At 42.2% G+C, this 25,756-nt stretch overlaps 1 protein-coding gene across 2 annotated transcripts in view; it reads left to right on the top strand.

The window, feature by feature from the left end:
- Positions 1 to 25,756, top strand: part of CLTC (clathrin heavy chain) — a 41,837-nt gene that overhangs the window by 13,797 nt on the left and 2,284 nt on the right. Inside the window, exons 3-31 of one of the 2 annotated variants that reach the window (XM_019545695.1) lie at positions 1,619 to 1,887; positions 2,297 to 2,458; positions 3,499 to 3,612; positions 4,100 to 4,273; positions 5,021 to 5,218; positions 5,369 to 5,569; positions 6,152 to 6,304; positions 6,683 to 6,805; positions 7,165 to 7,302; positions 7,814 to 7,978; positions 8,093 to 8,273; positions 9,041 to 9,204; positions 11,324 to 11,449; positions 12,694 to 12,836; positions 13,447 to 13,681; positions 14,029 to 14,151; positions 14,250 to 14,395; positions 14,702 to 14,885; positions 15,131 to 15,323; positions 15,888 to 16,045; positions 16,323 to 16,487; positions 16,679 to 16,786; positions 16,937 to 17,104; positions 17,334 to 17,483; positions 17,880 to 18,011; positions 18,185 to 18,295; positions 18,559 to 18,729; positions 19,125 to 19,346; positions 24,325 to 24,400. In XM_019545695.1, the coding sequence (XP_019401240.1) occupies positions 1,619 to 1,887; positions 2,297 to 2,458; positions 3,499 to 3,612; positions 4,100 to 4,273; positions 5,021 to 5,218; positions 5,369 to 5,569; positions 6,152 to 6,304; positions 6,683 to 6,805; positions 7,165 to 7,302; positions 7,814 to 7,978; positions 8,093 to 8,273; positions 9,041 to 9,204; positions 11,324 to 11,449; positions 12,694 to 12,836; positions 13,447 to 13,681; positions 14,029 to 14,151; positions 14,250 to 14,395; positions 14,702 to 14,885; positions 15,131 to 15,323; positions 15,888 to 16,045; positions 16,323 to 16,487; positions 16,679 to 16,786; positions 16,937 to 17,104; positions 17,334 to 17,483; positions 17,880 to 18,011; positions 18,185 to 18,295; positions 18,559 to 18,729; positions 19,125 to 19,346; positions 24,325 to 24,400 (4,653 nt within the window). Of the gene's footprint in view, positions 1 to 1,618; positions 1,888 to 2,296; positions 2,459 to 3,498; positions 3,613 to 4,099; positions 4,274 to 5,020; positions 5,219 to 5,368; positions 5,570 to 6,151; positions 6,305 to 6,682; positions 6,806 to 7,164; positions 7,303 to 7,813; positions 7,979 to 8,092; positions 8,274 to 9,040; positions 9,205 to 11,323; positions 11,450 to 12,693; positions 12,837 to 13,446; positions 13,682 to 14,028; positions 14,152 to 14,249; positions 14,396 to 14,701; positions 14,886 to 15,130; positions 15,324 to 15,887; positions 16,046 to 16,322; positions 16,488 to 16,678; positions 16,787 to 16,936; positions 17,105 to 17,333; positions 17,484 to 17,879; positions 18,012 to 18,184; positions 18,296 to 18,558; positions 18,730 to 19,124; positions 19,347 to 20,908; positions 21,104 to 24,324; positions 24,401 to 25,756 lie in introns of those variants that run through there. The other variant, XM_019545696.1, reaches the window with a different exon arrangement.

Raw genomic sequence — 25,756 nt, 5'->3', positions numbered from 1 at the left:
ATGCAGATGGTGAGTTACCTCAATTTGGATTGTATTGTCTTTGTCCTGTTCTATGAAAAGAGAATGCAAAAGACCTAAAGACTTGTACCATAGACCCTATTGTGTAAGGCTAGACGGAGGCCTGCATGCTCAAACCTGGGGAGCTTCTCTGGTCGTAATCTGAAGATTAAGGAAATGGGAGCACTTGCAAAACCCATACCTTGGAAACCTCCAGTCTTGGAGTGCACCTAGCCTAAAGCAGTAAATCTAGGTCATTTTCAGGCTTTTTATAAACAGGACTGATTCTTAGTGTGCTTTGCATATATGTCTGTAGGATGGAGACTTTAAAGTAGAATCTTACTTTTGTTCCCTTCAACAAAAGGAATAGCAATTTGGGGTGGGGAGATGCAGGGAAAAACCTGGTGCTAGGCTGTATGTGAAAATTTAAGCGAACTGTCAGTCTCTACCTGATAGTTCACAAATATTTTGGTGTTCTTTGCAGCTCATGTGAAGCATGCTGCTTGCCTGTTTCAGTACTTGTATTACTCCAAACCTATTACACTTTTTTTAATGTAGTCACTATTGCTAACCAACTCCTGGTATTTGACTAATGCCCCAATGTGGCAGTTCAGTACTGCTTAAGCCTTTTTAAAACCTGAGCTCCCACTAAACATACAATGCAATTAGTTGTCCTTAAAATGGCTGCCTTGCCATATCTTGGTGTTTTTTGCTTTCTGATACCGCTGTGCATATTAGTAAAAGGTATAGCTGGAACTGTCCTGCATAGTCTGCTAATACTCTAGCAGTAGGTTTTGGGTTTGCTTGGTTTTTTTTTTTTAACCAGAACTCTTTTTTTTTTTTTTTTTTTTTTCCCCCCCCCTGATGTTACTCATCCTTCTTTTGAAAGGGAAATGAGCATAGTGACTCCTTGGCATATGTTGGTTCTCATGTAGAATGAATCTAAATCTGGCAGTGGGTGGCAACATCATGATTTTTTGGACACTTGCTCTTCCATGTAATTCAAAGCACTTCCCCTTCTCTGCCTTCTTGCTCTCAAGTTTTTTGCATTGGTCCCTTCCCTTCCTCCCTTCTATTAACTTCTAGTTGCCCAGATCCTTTGGTCTTTGTTTTTTAGTTCCTCTTAACCTGTTCACATCCCAAACCCCTAGTTGGCAAGCTAAATAGAACCAAGGGAAAACCCTGGCAAGTGCCTGCTTCTGACTTGCTTCCTTTGTGATTTTTTTTTTCTGTACTTGGAGGACACGATTTTAGTCTGTCTCAATATCACAATTTCAAGGTGATCAGTTGATTTCGGTTCTTAAATGCTTGCTTTCCAAAAAATGTACGAGCACATCAAATTTAAAATCTTTTAAGCTTTCTTTCCAACATCTGTCCAAGAATGGGTTATGGCCAATTTTGAGCAATAGCTATAAATATAAAACACTATTGCAGTACAGCTTTAAGCACTGCCTAAATGCCAGCTGATCAAGGGCTTAAATGAGAAGAATACATTAATAGTAGCCTCCAAACAATGAGGCAGAATGCCAAGGATAACTTCATAATGCAGCTACTGTATTTCAACCAATAGCAGGTACCTGGAAGGGAGCTGGCAGTTTAACTTCTTTAAACTTTTTTTTAGCTGGGAAAACCCTTCAGATATTTAATATTGAGATGAAGAGTAAAATGAAGGCTCATACCATGACGGATGATGTGACCTTCTGGAAGTGGATCTCTCTGAATACTGTTGCTCTTGTGACTGACAATGCAGTCTACCACTGGAGTATGGAGGGAGAATCTCAGCCGGTGAAAATGTTTGATCGCCATTCTAGCCTTGCAGGCTGCCAGATCATCAACTATCGCACGGATGCCAAGCAGAAGTGGCTGCTTCTGACTGGCATATCTGCTCAGGTAGCTACAATTTATTTTAGGGAGTCCCAAACTTGATTGCTGTGTCCTTTTTGTTTGGTTTTTTTGAGTATTGGGATTTCTCCAGCTAGTTTTGAGGGAAGCTGTCTGCTATAGTAAATATAGCAATAAAAAGCTATAATGTATGCTTATGGCTTGAGGGTGTTGGTTTTTTACTTTAAAATCTTATTTGAACTTTTGAGGACCTCCTTTACTCAGCTTCTTAGTGCTCTGGTTGGGCTCGTAAGTCTCATTGCATGCTGCATTAGAACCTGGCTGGTAAAAGGAATGCTCGTGATCGGCATATTCCTGTGAAAATGGCTAGTTGTCCGAGAGGACTTAATGTACAGTGAGCTCATTCTGGAGGAGAAAATGCCTTTTGACTTGTCTTCTCTCCATACTTTTGTCCTAGCAAAACCGTGTTGTGGGAGCCATGCAGCTTTATTCTGTAGATAGAAAAGTGTCCCAGCCCATTGAAGGGCATGCAGCTAGCTTTGCACAATTCAAAATGGAAGGCAATGCTGAGGAATCGACTCTCTTCTGTTTTGCAGTAAGAGGACAAGCTGGGGGCAAGGTAAGATCTCACTTTTTGAAAGCTGTTTCTTTCATGGGGTGCAGTGGGGGCAGGAGGGAAAGTGGCATGTTGGCAAGCTATGGAATAACCAAGATCTTGCAAACTACCTAGCTGCAGGCTTTGCTCATCTGGGGCGCTAACCCTCCTCCTTGATCAAGTACCTCTTCCCAATGAGTCTGGAAGTTCTAGGTGAACCTTTGCCCTCAAAAGACTTCACATGTGAGCTTGTGCTGAAGTTAGGAAGCAGTATCCAAGTCACTGTGCAAAGCTAATGATTCTCCTGGAAGCATACAACATACATGTATAAGGGGCCACATGGCTTCTTGGCTTCAAAGTATGCCAAGCATACAAGCCACCAGCTGAAGTGAACAACCCCACTGCTGCTCTGGCTCTTCCAAAGACTTGGTATCAGTCTGCTAAAGTACTGCATTTTTTTTGGCTTTGCTCTTGACACTAAGTTGCCAGGTAGCACATGCTTTGAGGACTTTGTTAGGAGCTGAAGGCAAAGCCCTCAAAAGCTGCTTAGAGTAGAATTGAAAGTCCATGACCTGCAGAGGAATTGGGTGGAACGAAATTGGTCTGAGGGTTTAGTGGTTGGCTGACAATACTATAAATCAACCAATGGCACTCACTTGCTGTTAAGTGACCAGTGAATTAAGCTTAGTTTTTTGAGGGATGCTATTGGGTTGGAGGCCGTACAGAAATAGCCTGTCCTGTGTCTACTTGTTTTAGCATCTACTAAACTGCCAGTGGCAGTCCTGCTGCCAAGCTTTTAGCTGGCCAAAGACTGACTGACTTCCCAAACTACTAGAGGAATTAACTTTTTTTTTGTACATGGGGAGACGAACCTCTTCACGTGACTTCCTTCATAATGAAGGGTGTATCTGCGTAGCAGTGTCTTGTGTAATCTGAATACATTTCTGGTAGTGGCTCCTCTAGCACAGTCATTGTTTTGCAAGGTAAGATCTGGGTGGCTGCTCCATCCATGTACAAACTTGCAAGAAATCTACAGGATTAATCTAATGTCTGCATTTTTGCAGTTGCATATCATTGAAGTTGGCACCCCACCAACAGGGAACCAGCCATTTCCAAAGAAAGCCGTGGATGTGTTCTTTCCTCCTGAAGCGCAGAATGACTTCCCTGTAGCAATGCAGGTATGACTGAATCTACCTCTGCATTTTCTTTCTGTTTTTAGTCCAGCATACTCCTCCAGCAGGTATAACTATATAGAAGTGCATGTACCAGCTGAGTTGTCTGAGGCTACAACATGGAAGACTTTCACCATTTAAGTGGCCCTAAAGGGGGGTGGGTGGTTGGTTTTAAACTCCCTCCAGCTCTAGAGTAGAAATGTGGTAGCTCTAACTTGGTGTGCTGTCAGTTGCTGTTTACCTAGTCATATGTGCACACAGTTGTGAAGGCTTCCTTGGTTGGTTTTTTTAGCAGGGGAAATACCTGGATTCTAAGTGAGGACTCACAAACATGTCAAGCATGCCTGCTTTTACTATACTTCATTAGTGAAGCCTCATGATAGCCCTGTTTGTTATGGTAAACTTAATAGGCTGGCTAAGTAGTCAATATTAGACTAACCTGTGAGCCCCAAAGTCAAGTTCTTGGTTTAAAATTAAACATTTTGTCTTGCAGATCAGTGATAAGCATGATGTGGTATTCCTGATAACAAAATATGGCTACATCCATTTGTATGACCTTGAAACGGGCACCTGTATCTACATGAACAGAATTAGTGGAGAAACCATATTTGTCACTGCACCACATGAAGCAACAGCTGGAATCATAGGGGTTAACAGAAAAGGACAAGTAAGGAAATGCTTTCCATAGACCACTTTCTCTCCTGCTTAACTTACAGGATGGGGATGGATGGGTGGATGGAAGCGACTGCTAGGCACCATGACTAAATTCCTACAAATTGCTAATCAAATGATACTTCCTTCTTCTGAAGGAAAGGTGGAATATATACTTAGGCCTGGTCTTCCTCTGAATTACCAGTCCCCTCTTAGAAACTCAATGAAAGTCTTAGTATTTGACCTGTTCCAAAGTGGCAAGCAATAGGTTTAATGAATATTTTCAGCTGACCTAGCATTAGTAGCTTAACATCACTCTCACTTTCATGGGTTCTGCTTCCCACTATTGAATGGGGGGCCTGCCTGTAGCTTCAGTCTGGGTATGTGGGGAAGGCGCCATGGGCGAATAAACATACATACAGGCCTCTACTTTGACAAGAGTCTGATCACTGTACAGTGATCATGACTGCTTCTTCTAGGTGTGTTCCTCAAACTTAAAAAAAATGAGGCAAAGCTTCTGTGAGGAAGGCTCACAGTAAGTAGAAAGGACTTTGGCGCTCTCTCTCTCTCTTTTATTATTGGCCTAATCAAAGGCTCTTAATATTTATTTGCCACTCTATCGCAAAGGGATTGACACAACTGGGTATGTCTTGATCATTCCTCTCTTGCACAGAAAGGATAACAAACTGCACCGTACGCTGGTTTACTGTCAACTGCTTGCTGTTAATGTGTGTTCTCCCTTCCCTTTTGTCTCTTTATTCAGGTGCTTTCAGTATGTGTGGAAGAAGAGAACATCATTCCTTACATCACTAATGTGCTGCAGAATCCTGACCTGGCTCTGCGGATGGCTGTTCGCAATAATTTGGCAGGAGCTGAGGAACTGTTTGCTCGTAAATTCAATGCGCTCTTTGCACAAGGAAATTACTCTGAGGCAGCCAAGGTGGCAGCCAATGCACCAAAGGTAAAGTTCCTAAACAAACCTTCAAACTGGGTGGTTTGTTTTTTTTGTGTGTTTGACCTGCTTACCTTCCTCTATAAAGAAGTTGCAGGCTGCATGCCCTAAAACTACAAGGGCAGATGGATAATGCACACTCCTTTTTCCCTGTTGCAGGGAATCCTGCGTACTCCAGACACCATACGCCGGTTCCAAAGTGTTCCTGCTCAGCCTGGTCAGACTTCTCCCTTGCTCCAGTATTTTGGAATCCTGCTGGATCAAGGTCAGCTGAACAAGTATGAGTCTCTGGAACTCTGCAGGCCAGTACTTCAGCAGGGACGCAAACAGCTGCTGGAGAAATGGTTAAAAGAAGACAAGGTACAGCCAAAATCTGCATCCCTCTTAAAAGCTGGTGGGCAGGAGAGGTTAGCTTCATAAGTTGGAATGGGCTGGCTTTCTTTCCAAGTCCTTGCACCTGTGAGGAAACTTAGTTAAGCTGTCTACATTTTCCCTTTTAATGTTTTATTTGTGAGACTTTAATTCCAGGCTTTTAGGCCATGGACACCTGAACAATCCAGTGAGGTGTGTGCAAGGACACCCCTTAGCTAGGAGAAGGCTTCTGAAAAGAAATAGTCAGCAAGTGGTACAGTTTACTCTCTTGCTTATTCTATCAAGTACTGCAGCTATCTAGAGGCAAAATTGTTTTTATTTCTAGGTGATGTGGGCCACTACCAGTAGGTCCCTGAATGAATACTGCTGGCTGGGGTCTTAACCACTTGCTAAGATAATGTAGTTAACAGGCCTCCTAATAGGAATAGGAAATAAGGAAACCGGAATTTCCTTTTTTTAAGTCTACTGAAAGCTAAGCTAGCAGGAAAAGGGGGTTGGGCCATGTTGGCTCTGTGGTGCTGAATTGATTCTTGACAGTCTCTTTTTTTTTTTTTTTTTTTTTCCCTGCAGTTGGAGTGCTCAGAGGAATTGGGAGACCTGGTGAAATCTGTTGATCCTACACTGGCACTTAGTGTCTATCTGAGAGCTAATGTTCCTAACAAAGTCATTCAGTGTTTTGCTGAAACTGGACAAGTCCAGAAGATAGTTTTGTATGCTAAGAAGGTGAGCATGTCTGACCTGGTTTAGATAATTGCTGTGCTTGGCATCCTAATCCCTTTTGGGAGCACAAGGGAAATACAGGAGTTGAAGAGAAGAGAAGTTGGGGGAGGGGGGCATAGGTTAGGTTTTCAAAAAAACCTGTCAGACTTTAATGAATTATCAACTACTTCATAAAGAAAAGAATGAAGATTAGAACTGCAGTTGGACTTCTCTGCCTGTCCTCAACTTGTGTGCCCTTTTTAATGGACACAAGCATACAGTATAAAAATCCTTCACTTATCAGATATTGGAAGTTCATCTTTTGAAGATGTAGGGATGCCAGACTCTGGCTCTTTTAGCTGCTGCTTAGATGCACCAAACTCACTGTGGCTTCTTTGGCAGGTTGGATATACTCCAGACTGGATTTTCTTATTGAGAAATGTCATGCGCATCAGCCCTGATCAAGGGCAGCAATTTGCTCAAATGCTGGTTCAGGATGAAGAACCTCTTGCAGATATCACACAGGTAAAAGATCTGCTGGAATAGAGGCCTTTTTTTTGGGTCTGTCTTTTTCTTAACTGCTTGTAGGGAAAGTGCTGCTGCCATATAGGTAGTATCTTAACTTTCTGCAACCAAACTTGACCACGTTTTACTTGGCAGTTGGGATTGACAATCCTTGTAAGAGATGGCTTGGGTTTGGAGCTGGCATGCTTGGGTTGCATATTTCTCCTGCTCTTAAAGAAGAACATGCTTTTAGTGATGGTGATGATATTGCTTAAGGGACAGCAAATTCTTGCTGGATCTCTTGGTAATCCCAGAGTGTGTTTTTATGTTTCTTATGCACCTCTTGGTGACACGGCTAAAATAGCATACCTTTCTTGCAGATTGTGGATGTCTTTATGGAGTATAACTTAATTCAGCAATGTACCGCCTTTCTTTTGGATGCACTGAAGAATAATCGTCCCTCTGAGGGTGCCCTCCAAACGCGCTTACTTGAAATGAACCTCATGCATGCACCTCAGGTATGTCCTGTAGATACTAAGCTGATCTAGAACAGGCTTCTAGATCTGGTAACTAAACTGGTGAATCAACCTGTCAGCTTTTTGGCTGTTCATAGTCATACCACAAACAGTACTCGAGGCTTCTTAACTGGTGTTGCCTTGACCTCAGATGTTTACAGCACAACATATAACCCTTGATTCTAGACTACTTGCTAAGTGGGCACAGCTTAGTTTATATACAACTAAAAACTCTCATGCCAACCTCTCTCTCTTTCTTAGTTTTGCACTAAACTTGACTATCAGTTATTTTGATAGTTAGGCTGGAGAGCTTGCTGTTAACTTTTTGTAGCCCAAGTGGCTTTCCCTGAAAAAGCTATAGCAAGTCTAAGCAAACTGCCCCATTCTAACTTGGGCATATCAGAGGGCTGAGATTTTGCTGTCAAAAACATCACTAAACTTGTTTGCTTAAATCCATAAGTTGAACTGGAAAAGAAAAATACAACAGACTTCTTGTTCTGACTTTCTCTTCTAGGTCGCAGATGCCATCCTGGGAAACCAGATGTTTACTCACTATGACAGGGCCCACATTGCTCAGCTCTGTGAGAAAGCTGGCTTGCTGCAGAGAGCACTAGAACACTTCACTGACTTGTATGATATCAAGCGTGCGGTAGTTCATACTCACCTTCTCAACCCTGAGGTACAGAAACATAGTTCTTGTATAGTTTGGCCAGGATTACCATGTGAGGTAATCTTAATACTACTGCAGCATGCTGGAATTGGAATCCTTTAATTGCTTTTTTCCCTCTTGCAGTGGCTGGTGAATTATTTTGGCTCCCTCTCCGTAGAGGACTCGCTAGAATGCCTGCGTGCTATGCTGTCTGCTAATATTCGTCAAAACCTGCAGATTTGTGTCCAAGTAGCTTCAAAATACCATGAACAGCTCTCAACACAGTCACTCATTGAGCTGTTTGAGTCTTTCAAGAGCTTTGAAGGTAAGACTTAAGCAAATCACATCTATTAGGAAGGTGTACAAATACTAACACTGACAGGTGGCTAGTATGTGAGGCTGGTTCTACTCAACAAACTCTACAATGCAGAGTGTTCTGCCTTTGAAAAACATTCAGACTTCTTTTTAGCTAGTCATGGCGACTGTCACATCTCTCAACTCGTCCTTTACTGCATTCTTGATAAAGAAATTAAGTGTTGGCATGGCAAAAAAAAATAAAAACAACCCCCCCCCCCATCTTTCTGTAAGAAATCTGCCACACCATGCTTCCAAAGAGCACTCTCTCTTTTTGAAGCACAGCTTCCAGCTGAGGACCAGCTGGAACTTGTAAGTGACTTAATTTTAAGCCTTCTGTGTCCCTTCTGTAAGGCACATGGTGGTTTGTTTGTGTTTTCTCTTTTTTTTTTCTTAACTGGCTGTAATGAGTTTTTGTGTGTGGCATCTTGCCTGAGCCCCCACCCTGAGCTGTACTTCTTGGGGATTTTTTTTTTTTTTTTTTTTTTTTTTTTAACTTCCCACCAGCTCCTAGGTGGGTCTCTGGCAGCACAGTGCCCAGCCCAGACTGGATATTTTGGAGTGCCTGCAGAGCTTTGGCCACCATTCCACTTTTACTTTGACCACTACCTAGATCATCAGGTAACACTAGATGTCAAGAACTACCTTTTTGCTAACAGCCTCCAGTGCTTACAAGAGGTGCACTAAGCTTTGTTACATGTCACGGCTTGACACACTCTTTTTGTCTCCCCTGCCAAGGTTTATTTTATTTCTTGGGTTCCATTGTAAACTTCAGCCAAGACCCAGATGTGCACTTCAAATATATTCAAGCTGCATGCAAGACGGGCCAAATCAAAGAAGTTGAAAGAATCTGCAGAGAAAGTAACTGCTATGATCCAGAGAGGGTTAAAAACTTTTTGAAGGTAAAGAGTCCTAGATAGCACTGAAATGCTAACTCAGCTACACTTTATGGGTGGTGGAGTATCCATGCCATGCTACTCTAAACTGACAAAACTAAGCATGTTACATTTTACAGCTGTTATCTTTTTAACTCCTTTTTTTTTTTTTTTTTTTTTAAAGGGACCAGTTTTATCAGGGCATATCATACATCCTCTTAATTTGGGCTGCAGAAGAGTACTGCTGAAACCTAACTAAATGTTACCTGCTGCCCTGTTAAATACAGCTAAAAAAATTTTTTTTAATTTGGTATGTGGTACCATTATCAGCTCTTCAAGAATGAGCTTTGAATGGTTGACTTGGTGGGCAAACTGGTCATTTTTACTGCTTTGAACTCCTTCCTTTCAACTTGAGTCTAACTCTTCCTATGAAGAGGAAGTCTGCTAATTGCTCAGTAGAAAGCAATCTGGATGCTGTGGCTACATGAGCTGTTTTTTTTTTTCAGGACTTTGAAAGGAGGTGCAATGCTTTTTTAAGTCTTGGTACTACTGAGGGTGCAACATGTGCCACAAGCAAGTAATATGCAGTGCTTTGTGTGTGTGCGTTAGTTATATTATAATGCTCTTTCAGAAGCTTGCTTGATTCGCTTTGCACTTAAAGCATCCTTTTAAGTGAGGCCTCACTTATCCAAGACAAGGAATCTGAATTGGAAGCCATAAGAAATAGAACTTGCCCAGTTCTGAACTTCCTTATTTGACTGCAGATTTTAAAGTAAAAGTATAGTCTGACTGAAGGGTGGGAGAGATGTGTGAAGCTTTCTCTGTAGCCAGGGGTACTGTATGTCTTTCCAGTTTAAGTTTGGTGGCTTTTAGTGGGGGGGGGGGTGTTAAGCAATATGTATATGTATGTGTGTATATACGTATGTATTCTCTCTGGGGACACTTAGTGCCTCATGGTTACTGTAGCTTCTAACTATTTAGTGGTGTGATGTCCTTGGTGTATGTAGGGATAAGCCTACTATGCCATCAAGATTTTGCTGTAGCATCTCTATGTAGCAAAATCTTGTGATCTAGTGTTTTGGAAGACTTGCTATGCTGCTATCATTGGGGGAAGATAGTACAGAACTGAGTAGACACTGCCTTCTAAACCGAACTATCCTCAATGAATGGTAACCCTGTCAACAAGTTCCTGATGAAAGCTGTTGTTTTTTGTGCTGTTCCCTGTGTCTGGAATGTGCAGGACATGTACCAGGTAAATCTCCCAGTATAGGTCTTCCCCAGTATTAATTCCTTTTATGTCCACTTGTATGTAGGATTATATTCTGGGATGTTCAGTGATAAAGCAATTGCTGACTTTTTAGAACACTAGTATTCATGGTCTTCAAAGAGTGGCTTCTGTCATCTGGTATAACAATTGGCTTACCTGCTGAAATTGTGCCATTTATAAACTTTTTTTTTATCTAAAAAGACGTGAAGAGTACTGATACATGCCCTGACTTGGATATTGGCAGTTTTACAGTCAGTGATGAATTGGCTTTGCATTACACATGCAGGTTAAGAGAATCAACAATGCATCCTGCTCCAATTTGGCTATGGGATTGGGTGTCCTGGTGATACTGGAAATCTCTCGGTTGAAAAGCAGAGTAGTACAAATTTTTTTTAAAGCATGCCTAGCTGCTAGCACTATCTCTTCAAATCTAGTTCAAATCTGTTGTGCAATCCCAGAGTGTTAATCCTGCACACTGGAAACCCATGGCAGGTCAGAAATGCTGAAATATAGCATAGGCTTGTAATCCTTGTCCTGTCTGTGAAATACTTGTAGACATGGGCATGCCAAGGACTTTTTGACCTTCAAACAGCTTTGTGGCATTCTTGGCATTGGGCTGGTGAAACTATCACAATATGGCGCACATGCATAGCTTCTAAGGAACTAGAAGCAGTTTCTAATATGCCACTGGTATTTTTGGCAATCAGTGTGGTGTTGGTTTAGGTCTTCCCCAGGCTAAACTCCAATAACTTGTTTAGTATGGGATCACAAACTTTTCATGGTTTTTAGATGTGCCCTGTTAACTTGCAACCTGCAGACTTTTTTATTTATTTATTTATTTTAAATAAAGGAATTCATAACATCTCCTCCTTTTTTTAGGAAGCAAAACTGACTGACCAGTTACCACTTATCATTGTGTGTGATCGCTTTGACTTTGTCCACGATCTGGTACTGTACCTGTACAGAAACAGTCTTCAAAAATATATAGAGATCTATGTACAGAAGGTAAGAGTAAGACCTTGAATACTTGAAATTTATTCAAGGTGCCTTAATCTACCAAAATAGCTTTTTAATGTAGCATTTAGATGTCACGAGGACCTTCATGGATGCAGATATGAAATGGCAATGTGTCTCAAGCTTGTGACCAAAACCAGCTCCCAAACAGATCTACCTCCCTAGCTTACTGTTGGATTTGATCTTGACCTACTTATGCAAAATATGGTAATTTGCACACCTTATTTGGGGGCATGGGAGTATGCACATGCCTCTTACAGGGTAGAATGTCACTTCTTCTTTTTCTTTTCTAGAACCTTAGGAAAGCAGATAACATCTTCTGTAAATGGTATCCAGAAGTGTGGCACTTTTTTTTTTTTTTTTTAAGGAGATGGTCAGGGTGAAGCACCAGAAATGTCCTGGTATGGCAGGAGGGCAACAAGCCTGTTTTAACTTCCTGTAAATAAAGCATTTCCATGATCAAGCTTCATCAAGATCAGACTGCTGCAGCTCACAGGCCCAGACCTGCTCAACTGCTGCTCTGGGCACAAGCTCCAGGGTTCTGCAAATCACTAATACAAATTCCTTAGTGGCTATGAGGGTGAACGCTGCACTCTGCCCCATTCTGGCTGCTGGGCAAGATGAGCAGGAGCTGTTTATGCAGCTGTTAGAGCATGGTGCAGGAAGATCAGCTTCCCTATTCAAGATGCGCACCCCACCTTTTTTTGGAGGGTTGATGGGGAAGGAAGGGGCATATGGTATGCCAGCAATGAACTTTAAACAGCTTCTTCCATCTGAGGGATAAGGGAATTGCTGTGGTAATTCTGGTAGACTTTTAGGGGTTACCTTGAACCAGCCTTCCTAGAGTACAGCAAATCTACTTGATCATATTCTTGGGCATGAAGACTTCAAATAAAGAATCCCAAGCTTGTATGACACAACTTTCAGAAGAAGCCAGCACCCCAATACTGCCCCCCCAAAAATATGGCCTAACAAGTCCTTCCTGCAAGAACTGAAACACAGTTGATAACTAGCCCTCTTGCTTTGAAGGCTTGTGAGTCTTGTCTTGTCTAATTTATCAGCTGATGGGCAGATACTGTAGACTTCAAACACTGGGGTCAGACTACTGGAAAAATTCAATGCTGAATTTCCATCAAGATGCTCCTGTATCTTTTCCATGCTTAGCAGGAAGGGTAGCCTTCCTGTGCTTGCTCCCAGCAAACCTGCTTTTTCCTGACCTAGTTTTCTTGTCTTAGGTAAATCCAAGCCGTCTTCCTGTTGTCATTGGGGGACTGCTTGATGTGGATTGCTCTGAAGATGTTATAAAGAATCTGATTCTTGTTGTGAGAGGCCAGTTCTCAACTGATGAGCTTGTTGCAGAAGTAGAAAAAAGAAACAGGTATTCTTCCTTCCCAATGCACATTAATGGGACTTGGTTTAAAAAAAGAGGGGACCTAATGGGAACTTTGGGCCATACATTGGCTCATGAATGAGGCTTGAAGAGCTAAGGTAGCCTAAGATTAAAGTTTTTAGGTTTTTTAGAACCAATCTAGCTATACTTAAAGTTCATTTAAAATCCAACTCAAGGATGTGCAGCAGTGGTTTCCCCTTTTTTGGAAGTGGGGGGGGGGGGGAGGGAAGTTTTTTGTTTTGGTGTCTTCCGGTTCTCCATACCTCCAGAAGGGTAGCTCCAAATCTTGTGCAGTACCAAGAACCGATCAAAAAGTCCTTTAGCTTCCCCTCATCATTCCACTAATGTCCTATATAGGGCAGCTGACACACAGAAAATTTCTTCCCTCCATTGAGCATGTTGATTTAACTCTCTGGATGCTTGAAGGCCTGATTTTACTACTTAGTTTGGTTTTTGTGTTGAATGTCTTGTCCTGTCTTTACTTTATTGCTCTGTAAAAAGGAGAACTTTAAAAGTTCACAAGGAAGATGTAGATCTTAAGCTTGTAGATCCTACAGCCTTATTCAAACTCCTTTTTTTTTTTTTTTTTTTTCTTTAGGCTGAAACTACTTCTACCTTGGTTGGAAGCAAGGATTCATGAGGGTTGCGAGGAGCCTGCTACTCACAATGCATTAGCCAAAATATACATAGACAGCAACAACAACCCAGAAAGATTTCTCCGTGAGAATCCTTATTATGATAGTCGTGTTGTGGGGAAGTACTGTGAGAAGAGAGACCCTCACCTGGCCTGTGTGGCTTACGAGCGTGGGCAGTGTGACTTGGAGCTTATTAATGTAAGTGTTGGCAACTTTAGTCTTACAAAATTCTCCCCAGTGCAAAGAGGCCTGTGTAAGGAAGCGGGGGAGAGTGTTGCTGTAAATGGATAGTTCATTGGTGTACATGGTATCTGATGCTGTAAGACTGTGGTGCAGTTGGTACCATAACCAAACCTGTCCAACGAAACTGGCCCAAATATTTTGCAAGAAGTGCTAAACTTCTGGCATTATCTCAAAATGCATCTTGTCCAACTTGCCTTGCACCACTGCTTTAAGCAACAGCTTGGCTAAAGACTCCAGTCTTCAGGGCCAGTGGAAGAATCTGAGGAACCTTGATGCTAATCCTTCCCCCTTTTTTTTTATAGGTATGCAATGAAAACTCCCTCTTCAAAAGCCTTTCACGTTACTTAGTTCGCCGCAAGGACCCCGAGTTGTGGGCCAGTGTGCTGTTGGAAAGCAACCCTTACAGAAGGCCACTTATTGACCAGGTATGGTCCCAAACCTCATTCTCCTTTTAATGAGACTTCAAGTTGTGGCTGAAGTCCAATCCTTGGTTTAATGACTGGCCTAATTGATCTGTCAATAGGTTGTGCAGACTGCACTGTCAGAGACTCAGGACCCTGAAGAAGTGTCTGTTACTGTAAAGGCTTTCATGACTGCGGATCTTCCCAATGAGCTCATTGAACTGCTGGAGAAAATAGTTCTGGATAACTCTGTATTCAGTGAACACAGGTGGGTGGAGGCAAAATGCTTGAACACTTGCATAAGAGACTTGGTTGTAGCTAATGTAAAACTAACCTGATCAGCTCTAATGTAACAAATGCCATTGATTTGGGAAAGGCAATAACTTCAATAGCTTCTGAAGCTCTGACTTGCAGAGCAATTTTGGGGTAGCAGAGAATGGAATTGTTTAGCGTTTAAAAATAAATAAATTCAGCTGCTAACTTGCATGCCTTTTTCTAATGCACTTGATGACTTGAGGGACAAGCCTGGACTTGCTTCAGCACTTCCTAATGGCTATTTGCTTTTTCTACTTAGGAACCTGCAGAACCTCCTCATTCTCACAGCTATTAAGGCTGACCGCACTCGTGTCATGGAATATATCAACCGTCTAGATAATTATGATGCTCCAGATATTGCCAACATTGCTATCAGCAACGAGCTTTTTGAAGAGGCATTTGCCATCTTCAGAAAATTTGATGTCAACACCTCAGCTGTGCAGGTATCTCACTTGCTTCTGACTGCCCTAAAACAACATGATGTGAAAATCATGTGTCCTGAGTGCTTCTAATGAACAGTTGTCCATTCTGCTTGAAGCTGGTACTCCAGCAAAACAAAACATGAATTTTGTTGGGGGGGTGTCTTTTTTTTAAACATGAAATTTGCAGTTCAGTGCAGTGTCTAGGCCTGGATTTACTAAGGACACTTCTTCTGTGCTGGCAGTTGCTGACAGTCCCTTTCCTTCAGGTATTGATTGAACACATTGGAAACCTGGACCGTGCATATGAGTTTGCTGAACGCTGCAATGAGCCTGCTGTGTGGAGTCAGCTTGCTAAAGCACAGCTTCAGAAAGGGATGGTAAAGGAAGCAATTGACTCGTACATTAAAGCAGATGATCCTTCCTCCTACATGGAAGTCGTTCAAGCTGCTAATGCCAGTGGTAGGACTCTGGACTTTTTTGTATCATCTAAGTGAATGTCTCTTCAAATATGGAAAGTTTTAATTGTGTTCAGTCCACTCCTTGTAGGTTGTGGGGGAAGCAGTATTGACTTTCCCCAACCTGAGAAATGGGTGATACTAGCTTGATCCAAGGTAAAGCAGACTCGAGGGGTATCGGCCCAAGTCCATGATGAAGCAAATTTTTAGCCTCCCAACTAAGAACAGTAGAAGCCAGTTATGTCGTGCTGTAGCTTTTTTCTTCTGAAGTTGAACCTTTTTTAGAGTATGAAAAAAGTACTTCCAAGCTTGACCAAATGAAACCTGAAATGGAAAAACTAGGTAGTAGCTTCTGTTCTGACGCATCTAAGTCCTCTCAACTGTTGATTCTGCACTTAAGCTTGCCACCTGTCAACAATGAGCTTTTTTTTTCCCTAGTCTTGCTGGAAGGGGAGCTACTAGGGAAAGTGAAGGGCAAGCTTTTAGACTTAAAGAGCAGTCAATTCCCATTTGGCTCTTTTATAGTCTTTTTGTCACTTCTGAAGTCTTTCTTCCCCTTCCTCGGTAGGAAACTGGGAAGAGCTGGTGAAGTACCTCCAGATGGCACGCAAGAAGGCGCGAGAGTCGTATGTGGAAACAGAACTCATTTTTGCTCTGGCTAAGACTAATCGTTTAGCTGAGTTGGAAGAGTTTATCAATGGACCTAATAATGCTCACATCCAGCAGGTGAGTTTCTCATCCTTGGCTACTTTCTGCTGTGACTTTTTTGAGTGGCTCTGAATCCAGCCAGCAAACTTGGTCTTGGATTAGTTCTGAAGCACTAAAACTAATTCAGGTGGAGTTTGATTGTGGCAAATAGCTCTAGATGGGGCTGCAGCTTGTGGAGTAGTTGGGAGGGGACATGCCTAGGCTTCATGGTGTTCTAAAGATGCACGTTTCTATGAAGCGTTACTAGTAAGACGAGCTCTTGTTGGTCTTGGAGTAAACTGTGCTTAAATCTTAGGTTGGCGATCGCTGTTACGATGAGAGAATGTATGATGCTGCTAAGCTATTGTATAATAACGTATCAAACTTTGGCCGGCTGGCATCCACGCTAGTACACTTGGGTGAATACCAAGCGGCTGTAGATGGTGCTCGGAAAGCAAACAGTACTCGGACATGGAAGGAGGTAAGCTACTACCTTGAATCTCAACATTTTGGACCTGTTTCTGCTCAGAGACTTTTAAATTACCTCAAGGGGTTGTTTCTGTGGAAGCTATAGGGGGAAAAACTGGATGCTAGCAGATGATTTGGTAATGGGCTAGATGCTGCTTCATACTTTTCACTGGCCACATCTGAATAGCTACTCGACTTTTTCAGGTCTGCTTTGCCTGTGTTGATGGGAAAGAGTTCCGCCTAGCCCAGATGTGTGGACTTCATATCGTAGTGCATGCAGATGAGCTGGAAGAACTTATCAACTATTACCAGGTAACTGTCAGAAGAGAACTCGGTCCATGTACAAAGGTCTGATGTAACGGAGCCTCTTGGTTTCTAACTGGGCATGACTTTAATCCAACTACTACTTCAGCTTTTTGGCTACAGCCAATCCTAACTCTTCCTTCTCTCTCCTTTTGTAAGGATCGTGGCTATTTTGAAGAGCTGATAACTATGTTGGAAGCTGCACTAGGACTTGAGCGTGCACACATGGGAATGTTTACGGAGCTAGCAATCCTGTATTCTAAATTCAAGCCACAGAAGATGAGGGAGCACTTGGAACTCTTCTGGTCAAGAGTCAATATTCCCAAGGTAGGCCTCAAATGCATCTTGAGAAGATATAAGTACTGGGGTGGGGGGGGAAGTGTAGTGTTTGGTTCTTTTTTGGGGGGGGGAGGGCTTACATTCTGTGGGAGCCCAAAATGTTAATGTCTAATGCTGCGCTTTTAGCTGTACTTTAATTACTATTTTAATATTGAATGAGTGACCGAGGGAAATCTTATCAAGCAGTTGAGGGCTGATGTGTTCCTTTTTCTCCCAGGTGCTAAGAGCTGCAGAACAAGCTCACCTTTGGGGTGAACTGGTGTTCCTGTATGATAAATATGAAGAGTATGACAATGCTATCATCACAATGATGAACCACCCAACAGATGCTTGGAAAGAAGGACAGTTTAAAGACATAATCACCAAGGTGAGAGATTCACTACCTGATTTGGCCTGAAAGTTGTCTAAAGAATTGTTCTGCATGGTTTTTGCCCCCTTCCCCCCAATATAAGAGAATAGCCAAGCATCCCAAGGGATTTTTCCTACTACATTTCTTGGCATAATCCTTTATTGCAGCCTCCCTGGGATGAGGGTCATGAAGTAGAAAGCATGATGTGCCATGCTTTGTTTTACATGTGTACAGTACAAGACTTGAATATCCATAGTACCCTGGGAAACGCACTAAAAATTCCTAATTGCTTGTTGACAAGTTTTTGGGTAATTCATTTAAAAAAAAGTGGGGAAGTGCATGCAGGAAAGTTCTCTGAAGTAGGATGTGTGGGCCTACAGAAATGACATGATCTTGTTTCTCTCCCTCTCTTAGGTGGCTAATGTGGAGCTGTATTATAAAGCAATCCAGTTTTATTTGGAGTTTAAACCCTTGCTGCTCAATGACCTTCTGATGGTGCTGTCTCCCCGGCTGGATCATACTCGTGCTGTCACCTTCTTCAGTAAGGTAATGGCCATGTAGCCCATCCTCTAAAGAAATTTCAAGTAGAGAACGTTCAGCCATAGCACTTTAAAAAGCTGTCTCCCTCGCTTTACTCAGTCACTGCCAGGAGGGAGGCAAAGCTGAACAACTTGGATTGTTTCCTGTACTGATCTCTTTAATCGCCCTGCTTTCTCAAGGTTAAACAGCTGCCGCTGGTGAAACCTTACTTGCGCTCTGTTCAAAACCACAACAACAAATCTGTGAACGAGTCTCTGAATAACCTCTTCATTATAGAAGAAGACTATCAGGTTGGTACCTGCTGCTTTCTTAACATGAACAAGTAACTGCTTAAACTTGGACCTGGATGACAGCAATGCTAGTATAAACTTTGCAACTCTCGTCTTGGTCGCATCTTTTATATGGCTGCAGTTAACTTGTCAGTCTTAATTACTTCATGACACATGTTGAAGCTCTTAATTGGCTACACATGCTATTGTTGCACTTGACACAGCTGTTCTGTTAAGGTAACTGGGTTGGTTTCTCTGAGGTGACTGATTCTCTTGCAATTCAGGCTCTTAGGACATCTATAGATGCCTATGACAACTTTGACAACATTTCCCTCGCTCAGCGTTTGGAGAAGCATGAACTGATAGAGTTCAGGAGAATTGCTGCCTATCTCTTTAAAGGCAACAACCGCTGGAAACAGAGTGTAGAACTCTGCAAGAAAGACAGACTTTACAAGGTAAGATGAAGAACAAAGGCAGGGCAGACTTGAGTTTGTGTAGCTTGCTACAAGCTGGCACTAGTAACTTTTGGTAGTCTCCAGCATGTGGAGCTGAATTCCTTTTTTGAGGCTTTCTTTGTAGTCAGGTTATTCCTTTTTGTTGCACTGGTTGCTTTAAGTGTTTTACTTGCTCCTGTCTCTTCCCCACCCCTCACCCCCATGTGCATGCAAAAATGTTAAACTGGCAAGTCCTAAAGCTTGTAGCTTGGAGGTCTTCTAGTGGCAGTGCTCAAAAGTGAGCTATGCTTGGTATGACTGCCTCTGAAGATCTAGGTCCCTTGCCCCCAGTAGGTAAACTCCCTCTTGGATCTTAAGGTGTTTGGTCTCTTTTTTTTTTTTTTTTTGCTCTGCAGGATGCAATGCAATATGCTTCAGAATCCAAAGATACAGAGCTGGCCGAAGAACTGCTGCAGTGGTTCTTGCAGGAAGACAAGAGGGAATGCTTTGGAGCTTGCCTCTTCACCTGCTATGATCTTCTGAGGCCAGATGTTGTCTTAGAAACTGCATGGAGGCACAACATCATGGACTTTGCCATGCCCTATTTTATTCAGGTCATGAAGGAGTACTTGACAAAGGTAAAAGCTTTTTGTTCAACACACTAAAGTGTTTGCTAGCAACTTGCCATCTTGTGAGACCTGTCTGCTATTAACACTAATATTGGCTCTTTTTTTTTTTTTCCGAAGTCTGTCCTGTCTACTTTAATCTCACCAAAATGGGTTGAACATGCTCATTTTATATGATCCCTCCTAGGGAAAACAGAAAGTGCTCTATCCTAACAATCGGTGTTGAAACCTATACGCATGTACTTTGCCTTCTGACCTAGGCTGTGGGGATTCTAGGACAAAGACATGGCTCCCTTTTATCAGAACTCAATCCCCCCGGTCCCCCCCCAAACCCCCATACTAAATTGCCCTTGCCAGCTGTGGTACTCCTAGCCCAAGCAGGGGGCCTCAAATGTGTTTTGTAGTTAGGCCCTGAATTCTGTAGAACTGCCTGCTGTGGCCTCAAGTTATTGACAGATATATCTAGCTTTTTAGATACCTTGGCAATATGCCACTTGTTGCTAGCTCCCTGAAATAAAAACCAAATGCAGTATTCCAAATCTGGACTTGCCTTTGGTGTGGGGGGAAGACGCATTTTCCTTATGCTCTCTTTTTTTTTTTTTTTTTTTAAATAAAAGCAGATCTAGTAATTGAGCATTCCACCATCTTAGTTTTTGCTCTACTTTCCCCATCCCCTTCCTTGCTGCTTAGATGCTTTTTTCCTTTTTAAGGGATGCTTTTTCTCTAGAATCCCATGCATATTTCTAAAAAAAAATAAATAAAAATAAAAAAAATTGGGGCTTCTGTTGGGACTAAAGATGCCTACACTTGTCTGTAGGTTTAACTTGTACTCCCTCAAATGACACCGGGGGTTTTGTCCATAGCTTGTTATTCAGATTTTACTTCTGACTTGGTTAAGCTTTTTCTTTTGTAAGACTGCTTCTGTCCTATGGATTAAGGACTTGCTGTGAACCCACCTTTTTTCCAGCAAGAGGTCATAGCTGAATAAATAGCTAGATATTTAAGGTTAGGGAATGGAACTCTAATTCTAAGTGCATAGTGCTTGCACAAGATGTACCTATCAACACCTCAAAGGCAAGGCTTCTTTGGCAGTTAGCCACTCCTTACAAAAGGCTTCCTTTTTTTTTTTTTTTTGTTCTACGTCTGGTATGTACACTTGGTGATCTCCAGGCCACTAAGTGTAGCCCATTGGTCACACAGGGATAATTTGATTGGCCCAAATGGCTTAAGTCTGGTAGGCCTCATCTTGCCCTTGGATTAGAATTTTCTAATATTAGAATTAATCTTTAACTCCTGAAATCTACCAGGCATCTATTTGTAGACATTTTAAACTAACTAGGCTTGTAACTGATATATATAACCACTGTTTTTTTTGTTGTTGTTTTGTTTTTGTTTGTTTTCCCTGACTTGGGATATAACCCCTTGTATACCCTGTTCTTTGTTTCTGTTTTTTCCTTTGGTACTTCATATCAACCTCCTCCCTAATTCTTGTTTCTGCCTTTTTTTTTTTATATGCTAAATATGGAATTTTGGTTTTTTTTTTTCTAAGCTGCACCTTCTGAATTCCTTTGCAGGTTGATGCAATAAAGGAAAAGGTGAAAGTTGATTCTTGTTTTCCATCTTTTAAGTGTGGAGGACTAAGTCTAAAGAATCTGCATGAATTTTTTTTCTTTTCCTTCCTACCTTTACTACACTGCTGCTACTGCTTTTTTCCCAACAAAATCTCACTTAAAGCCTCTGCAAGTTTGTTTTAAATGCTAGTAGTTGGAGCTTTAGGGTAACAGTAGATACATTTGCTACTAATCAGCTAATAGACTTCAGGGAGGGCATAAGGCTGATCAGCTGGATCACAGTCCAAGGAATCTATCCTAAAAGATAAAAGCATGGTGGCTGCACAGATCTCAATTGGATGAGAATTCCTCTTCTGAAGTAGGGAGTAACTAAATTGAGCCACAGACTAATTGGCTAAAAGAAACTTACTGTATGGGTATATGCCTTCCAGCTAGCAAAAGTTAGTGTTAGAAGATTGTGATCCAGTTTCTGATCTCAACAACTAATGTCTTTTTGCTGACAATAGGCAGCAAAGGTGCTAGCTGCTTCAGAAGAGACTGCTTCCTCACATTTTCTTCAGGTGTCCAGTTCTTATGGTGCTAGTCAACTTTTTTTCATATTCAGTAACTTACTTTAAACTACTGAATACTCTGTGGTTCTCTTACCTGTGGTAAGTCTCATGGCTAGGCAAAAACATGATGGCCTTTCAAACTCCTTCCTTCAGCTGCTTTGAGAAATCCCACTTCTATCCCTATTTTTTTTTTTCCCCTCTTATCTTTTTTTTTTTTTTTAAATTTTAAAGAAACCTGTAATGCTAAAACTTGTGCTCTTCCGAGGCCACTCTGACACTTGCCTATTGCTGGTCAATTTTGCCTGCCCTGAGGGCACACTCCAGCTTCTGTCCATCTTTTTTCCCTGTACCTTGTGCCCACTTCCAACTTTTTTTTCTCCCTGGAATGCAGGGTTACACCAATATAGACTTTTTTTTTTCTTTCTTTTTAGGAGCATAGTACTAGTCTTCTTTAAACTGGTTGGGCAGAGGGCAAGCATACAAGGAGGAATGTAATGCAAACTGCCTCCTTGCTGTACTTATGCGGCCACCTTAGTCACCACTGGAACTTGAGGCCAACCTGTCTAAAAATGCATAGCATTAAGGTCCTTCGGCAGCTAGTAGGTGAGGCAGTATGAGTGTGTGTGAAAAAAGGTAATTGAACTGCAGTGTCTTGCATTATTAAACAAAGCATGTATAGCAGTCATTGCAATTACATCCCACTATTCCTAAAGCTACAAGGCATTGCTGGGGGCCGCGTGTGGCTTTTGGGGGGAGGCTGTATAGCAATCATCTTCAGACCTCACTTCTTGCTTCAGTACTCTTGCCTTTTTTCCATGCACACATGACACCAAAATAACGTTTGAATGCATGTTACTTTTCCTCTGCAGCTTATTGCAGTCTCTGTGGAAAAGCCTTTTCTTATATAGACTTAACCTACTAATGGCATATAAGGTACTGAACCCAGTGATGCTTAAGCAAGCAGGTATATAAAGGCCAGTCTCTCAGACTCAAGTCTGTTCATGAAAGTAACTTCTGCCCCCTGTCCAGAGGGAGGCTTTGAAACTGGGTCAGAAAGAGACAAACTGGAGACTTCAGGCTAGGTAGATGGGTGGTAACTCTATAAACTACACTGCTTACCTGTTGCAACCCTGCTAGTATTGCACTGTCCTAAGCAAAGCCTCTTGGAGCTGTGCTTGAGCATCCCAGTACTTGCAGCCATTCTAGTTCATTCCATGTATGTCGCACAGATGTAACGTGGTGACAGCTGTGGTAACACTCTCTTATAGCAGACTTCCTGTGAAATTTACAGAAAGCTGGCTCTCCGTACCTCTGTGTTTTTGTAATTTCCTGGAAATGGGGGAGTTGGGCAGGAGAGAGGGGTGAGGTCTACCAATGACCCCTGATCAGCAGGAGTGAATGATAAAAGGCCACTCAATTCTACCATTCAGTTTGACTGACTGGCCTGGTAATTTGGTCAGAAGGGAAATGTGGCTTCATGAATTGCAATGTAGAAGAAAGTCTTCTGAACTACCGCTAATTAAAGGTACAGTTGTGCACTTGCTTTTGGAGACCAAATGTTTGGGTGTTTTAGCAGACTTGAAGCACATTCACATCTAACTATTTCCCCCCTGTATTTAAAAAAACAAAACAAAAAAAAAACTGCCAGACTGTCTTGACTTGGTATCAAGGCTAGGATTGCGTTCTTCAGAGATCAATTGGTTCGGTTCTTTGTGACCTTGAGGAGGAATTTTTAATGGATCTGATTTCTAAGCGATGCCTCCCGTGTCCCTAAGTGTGGCTATGCTCAGCTCATTTTAACTCCCATGACACCCAGGGTGGTTGCAGCAACTTGGAGCTTCATCCAGCTCTTACTACGGAGTTTCTTGAGAGAGCGGCCTCTTCTCAAGTATCTTTTTATATTCCTGATTTTTATTAAGCAATCTTTTCTTGCAAAGGTCACAGCTTTCTCTTGGGAAGAGGGGAGCTTTTTGTATGGAGGAAAGACATGAAGTAAAGTCTTTCTGTAAAAGCCTTGGCTTAGAATGGTCAAATGACACCGCAGGCGCACACTTTTTCTAATTCTAAATACTTTGGGCAGAACTTGTTTTGACCCATAGCATACACAACTCTACTCTCGCCAACTCTGCACTTGCTACGAACTGGCTTTAGGAAGATTTAGCTGTTTAACTTGGTCTTTAAAGGCAAGCTTTGCAATTTTGAGTAAAAAATGCAAAGAATGTGCATGAGTGAACAGCCCTTCTCCAGAGTTTGTTTTGCTAAAAGCAACACTTTTGAGGCTCAAGTGAGATGAGATGCAAGATGCTGTTGCAGTCGTACCTCTTAAGCTGTTCTGTGCCTCCCTAAGCATTTCTTTGAAGGAGACGCCTAGACTTGGAGACGTTTATGAATCTCCTCTAATTGTTCCAATGAGGAATCCTCCAAGAGTTCAGCAGGTGCTGCACAACTGTGGCATCTGAAATGAGCTTGCTGTGTCATGTCAAAATAGACTGCGTACCAGATGTGGTTGAAGTCACTTTGGTGATCTCGCTCTCAAATGTTTCTGTATCCTACCATTGTCAACTAGCTTCCCCCAAGCTGGGAGCTTAGAAGCAAAGCTTTAGCCTGGAGTGAGCTTTCACAGCAGTTCTTCATACATCTCAAAACAAGGGAGTTTCCCAGGGAAATGCTGAGACCTGTCTCCTTTTTTTGTGGACTGCAGCAGTAACAACACTGATCCTTGAATTGATCTAAGAACTTGTAAGTCTCCTCCCTGATGGTGTTTTAAAATAACCACTAAGGCTTTTCCACTTCTCTGCCACACACAAATAAGAGCTACTTATTTACTCAGTTTTTTAAACTTTTTATTGGGGTTTGATATTCTTGCAGGTTGACAAGCTGGATGCCTCTGAGTCTCTGAGAAAGGAAGAGGAGCAAGCTACAGAAACGCAACCAATTGTTTACGGTAACAATTTGACTTGGTGTACACGCGTACACACTACTGCACTGTATTTGATGTATGTGTGTAACTGTGCGACTGCAAAAGCAAATACCTTGTAGGGATGGCTCACTTGATTCCACTCCAAAAATGCAAAGAATTGGTCCCTGAAAAACGAGAGAGTTCATACCCTTTTTATTTGGCAGTAGTCTGACAGCACTCCTTCAATCAGAGGATTACCTTAGGAGCCATGTTTTCAAAGAGCCTGCTTTCATGGCCTCTTTAAGGATGTGGGATGGCATTGTGTACCTGTATGCACAAGGAGACTATCAGGGAAGTCCTTGCTAAAGATCAGGTAGGAGCTAGGCTCTTTAGGTGATGTTCTTCCCAGTCCTAGTATATTCAGCTCCATTCCAAGCACGTCTTCAAAGATCCCTTCGGTGTCCCTGCTCCACTCTCTCTCTCTGCTTTTGCTTTGTTACATGACTCCATTGCAGTGGGAAGACTGCCTCTCCTGACCAGCACTTGTATCTCTTCTCTCACGTGCTCATGGTTTGTCTGGCTACGTAGCTCAAAATATAAAGTGGGAAGTAGAACCTGTACTAACTTTTTTTCATTATGTTAAGAAATGGGGCTCTTCCGAGCAGTCTTCTTGCCCTGTGCCACCAACTGATCTTGCAAAAATGACTCTTGGCATTGGAACTCCAAATAGCCAGTGTGTTTTGTTTGTTTTTGTTTTTTGCTTGGAACAAGTTTTTGATAGCTGGCTATATACAGGTTGGAAAAACTAGGAACCCTAGAGCGTCTTGGATTTGTAGTGCTTTAAATTGTCAATTTTAAGCCTGCCTTCTTGGGGGGAGGGGGAAGGTGATGCTCATCTCTAGTGTAAGTTGAACACTTTTTTTTGTGTGAAGCTGGAAACTGGCACGCCTTCTGCTTTTTTGGGGGGGAGGGGGAACAGGACTGCTTCAGGAAACTTAAATTTTATAGGTGCTGACAGTAAGCCAGGAATGCAGGTTTTATGCTAACCGTGCACTACTGGTACCATCACGCCTAGCCAGATGCACTTCCATGCTAGGTTGACTCATTTAGTCGCAACCCAGACTTGCTTACAGCACATGACTCTCAAGCCCTGGCCTCTGCACAGCCTGAGACCTAGAACATTAGAAACCTACCCCTTTTTCACTCTGTATAGATGGAGTGAGATTTCACCCATCTTCCATCACAGGGACGGGAACTTGTTTGCCCTTCTGTCAGACCAACCTGATTACCTCCTTATGATCAGGTCACAAAAGCCTTGGATGCACATGTTGCCATAGATGTTGTTTTATTTTGTGGTGTTTTCCTAGATTTCAGCAAGACCTTTGACACAGTCTCCCACCC

This window comes from Crocodylus porosus, unplaced genomic scaffold, assembly GCF_001723895.1.
Source record: "Crocodylus porosus isolate Cpor-Errol unplaced genomic scaffold, CroPor_comp1, whole genome shotgun sequence".
NCBI classification, from domain to species: domain Eukaryota; kingdom Metazoa; phylum Chordata; order Crocodylia; family Crocodylidae; genus Crocodylus; species Crocodylus porosus.
This window is presented reverse-complemented; position numbering and strand designations above follow the sequence as displayed.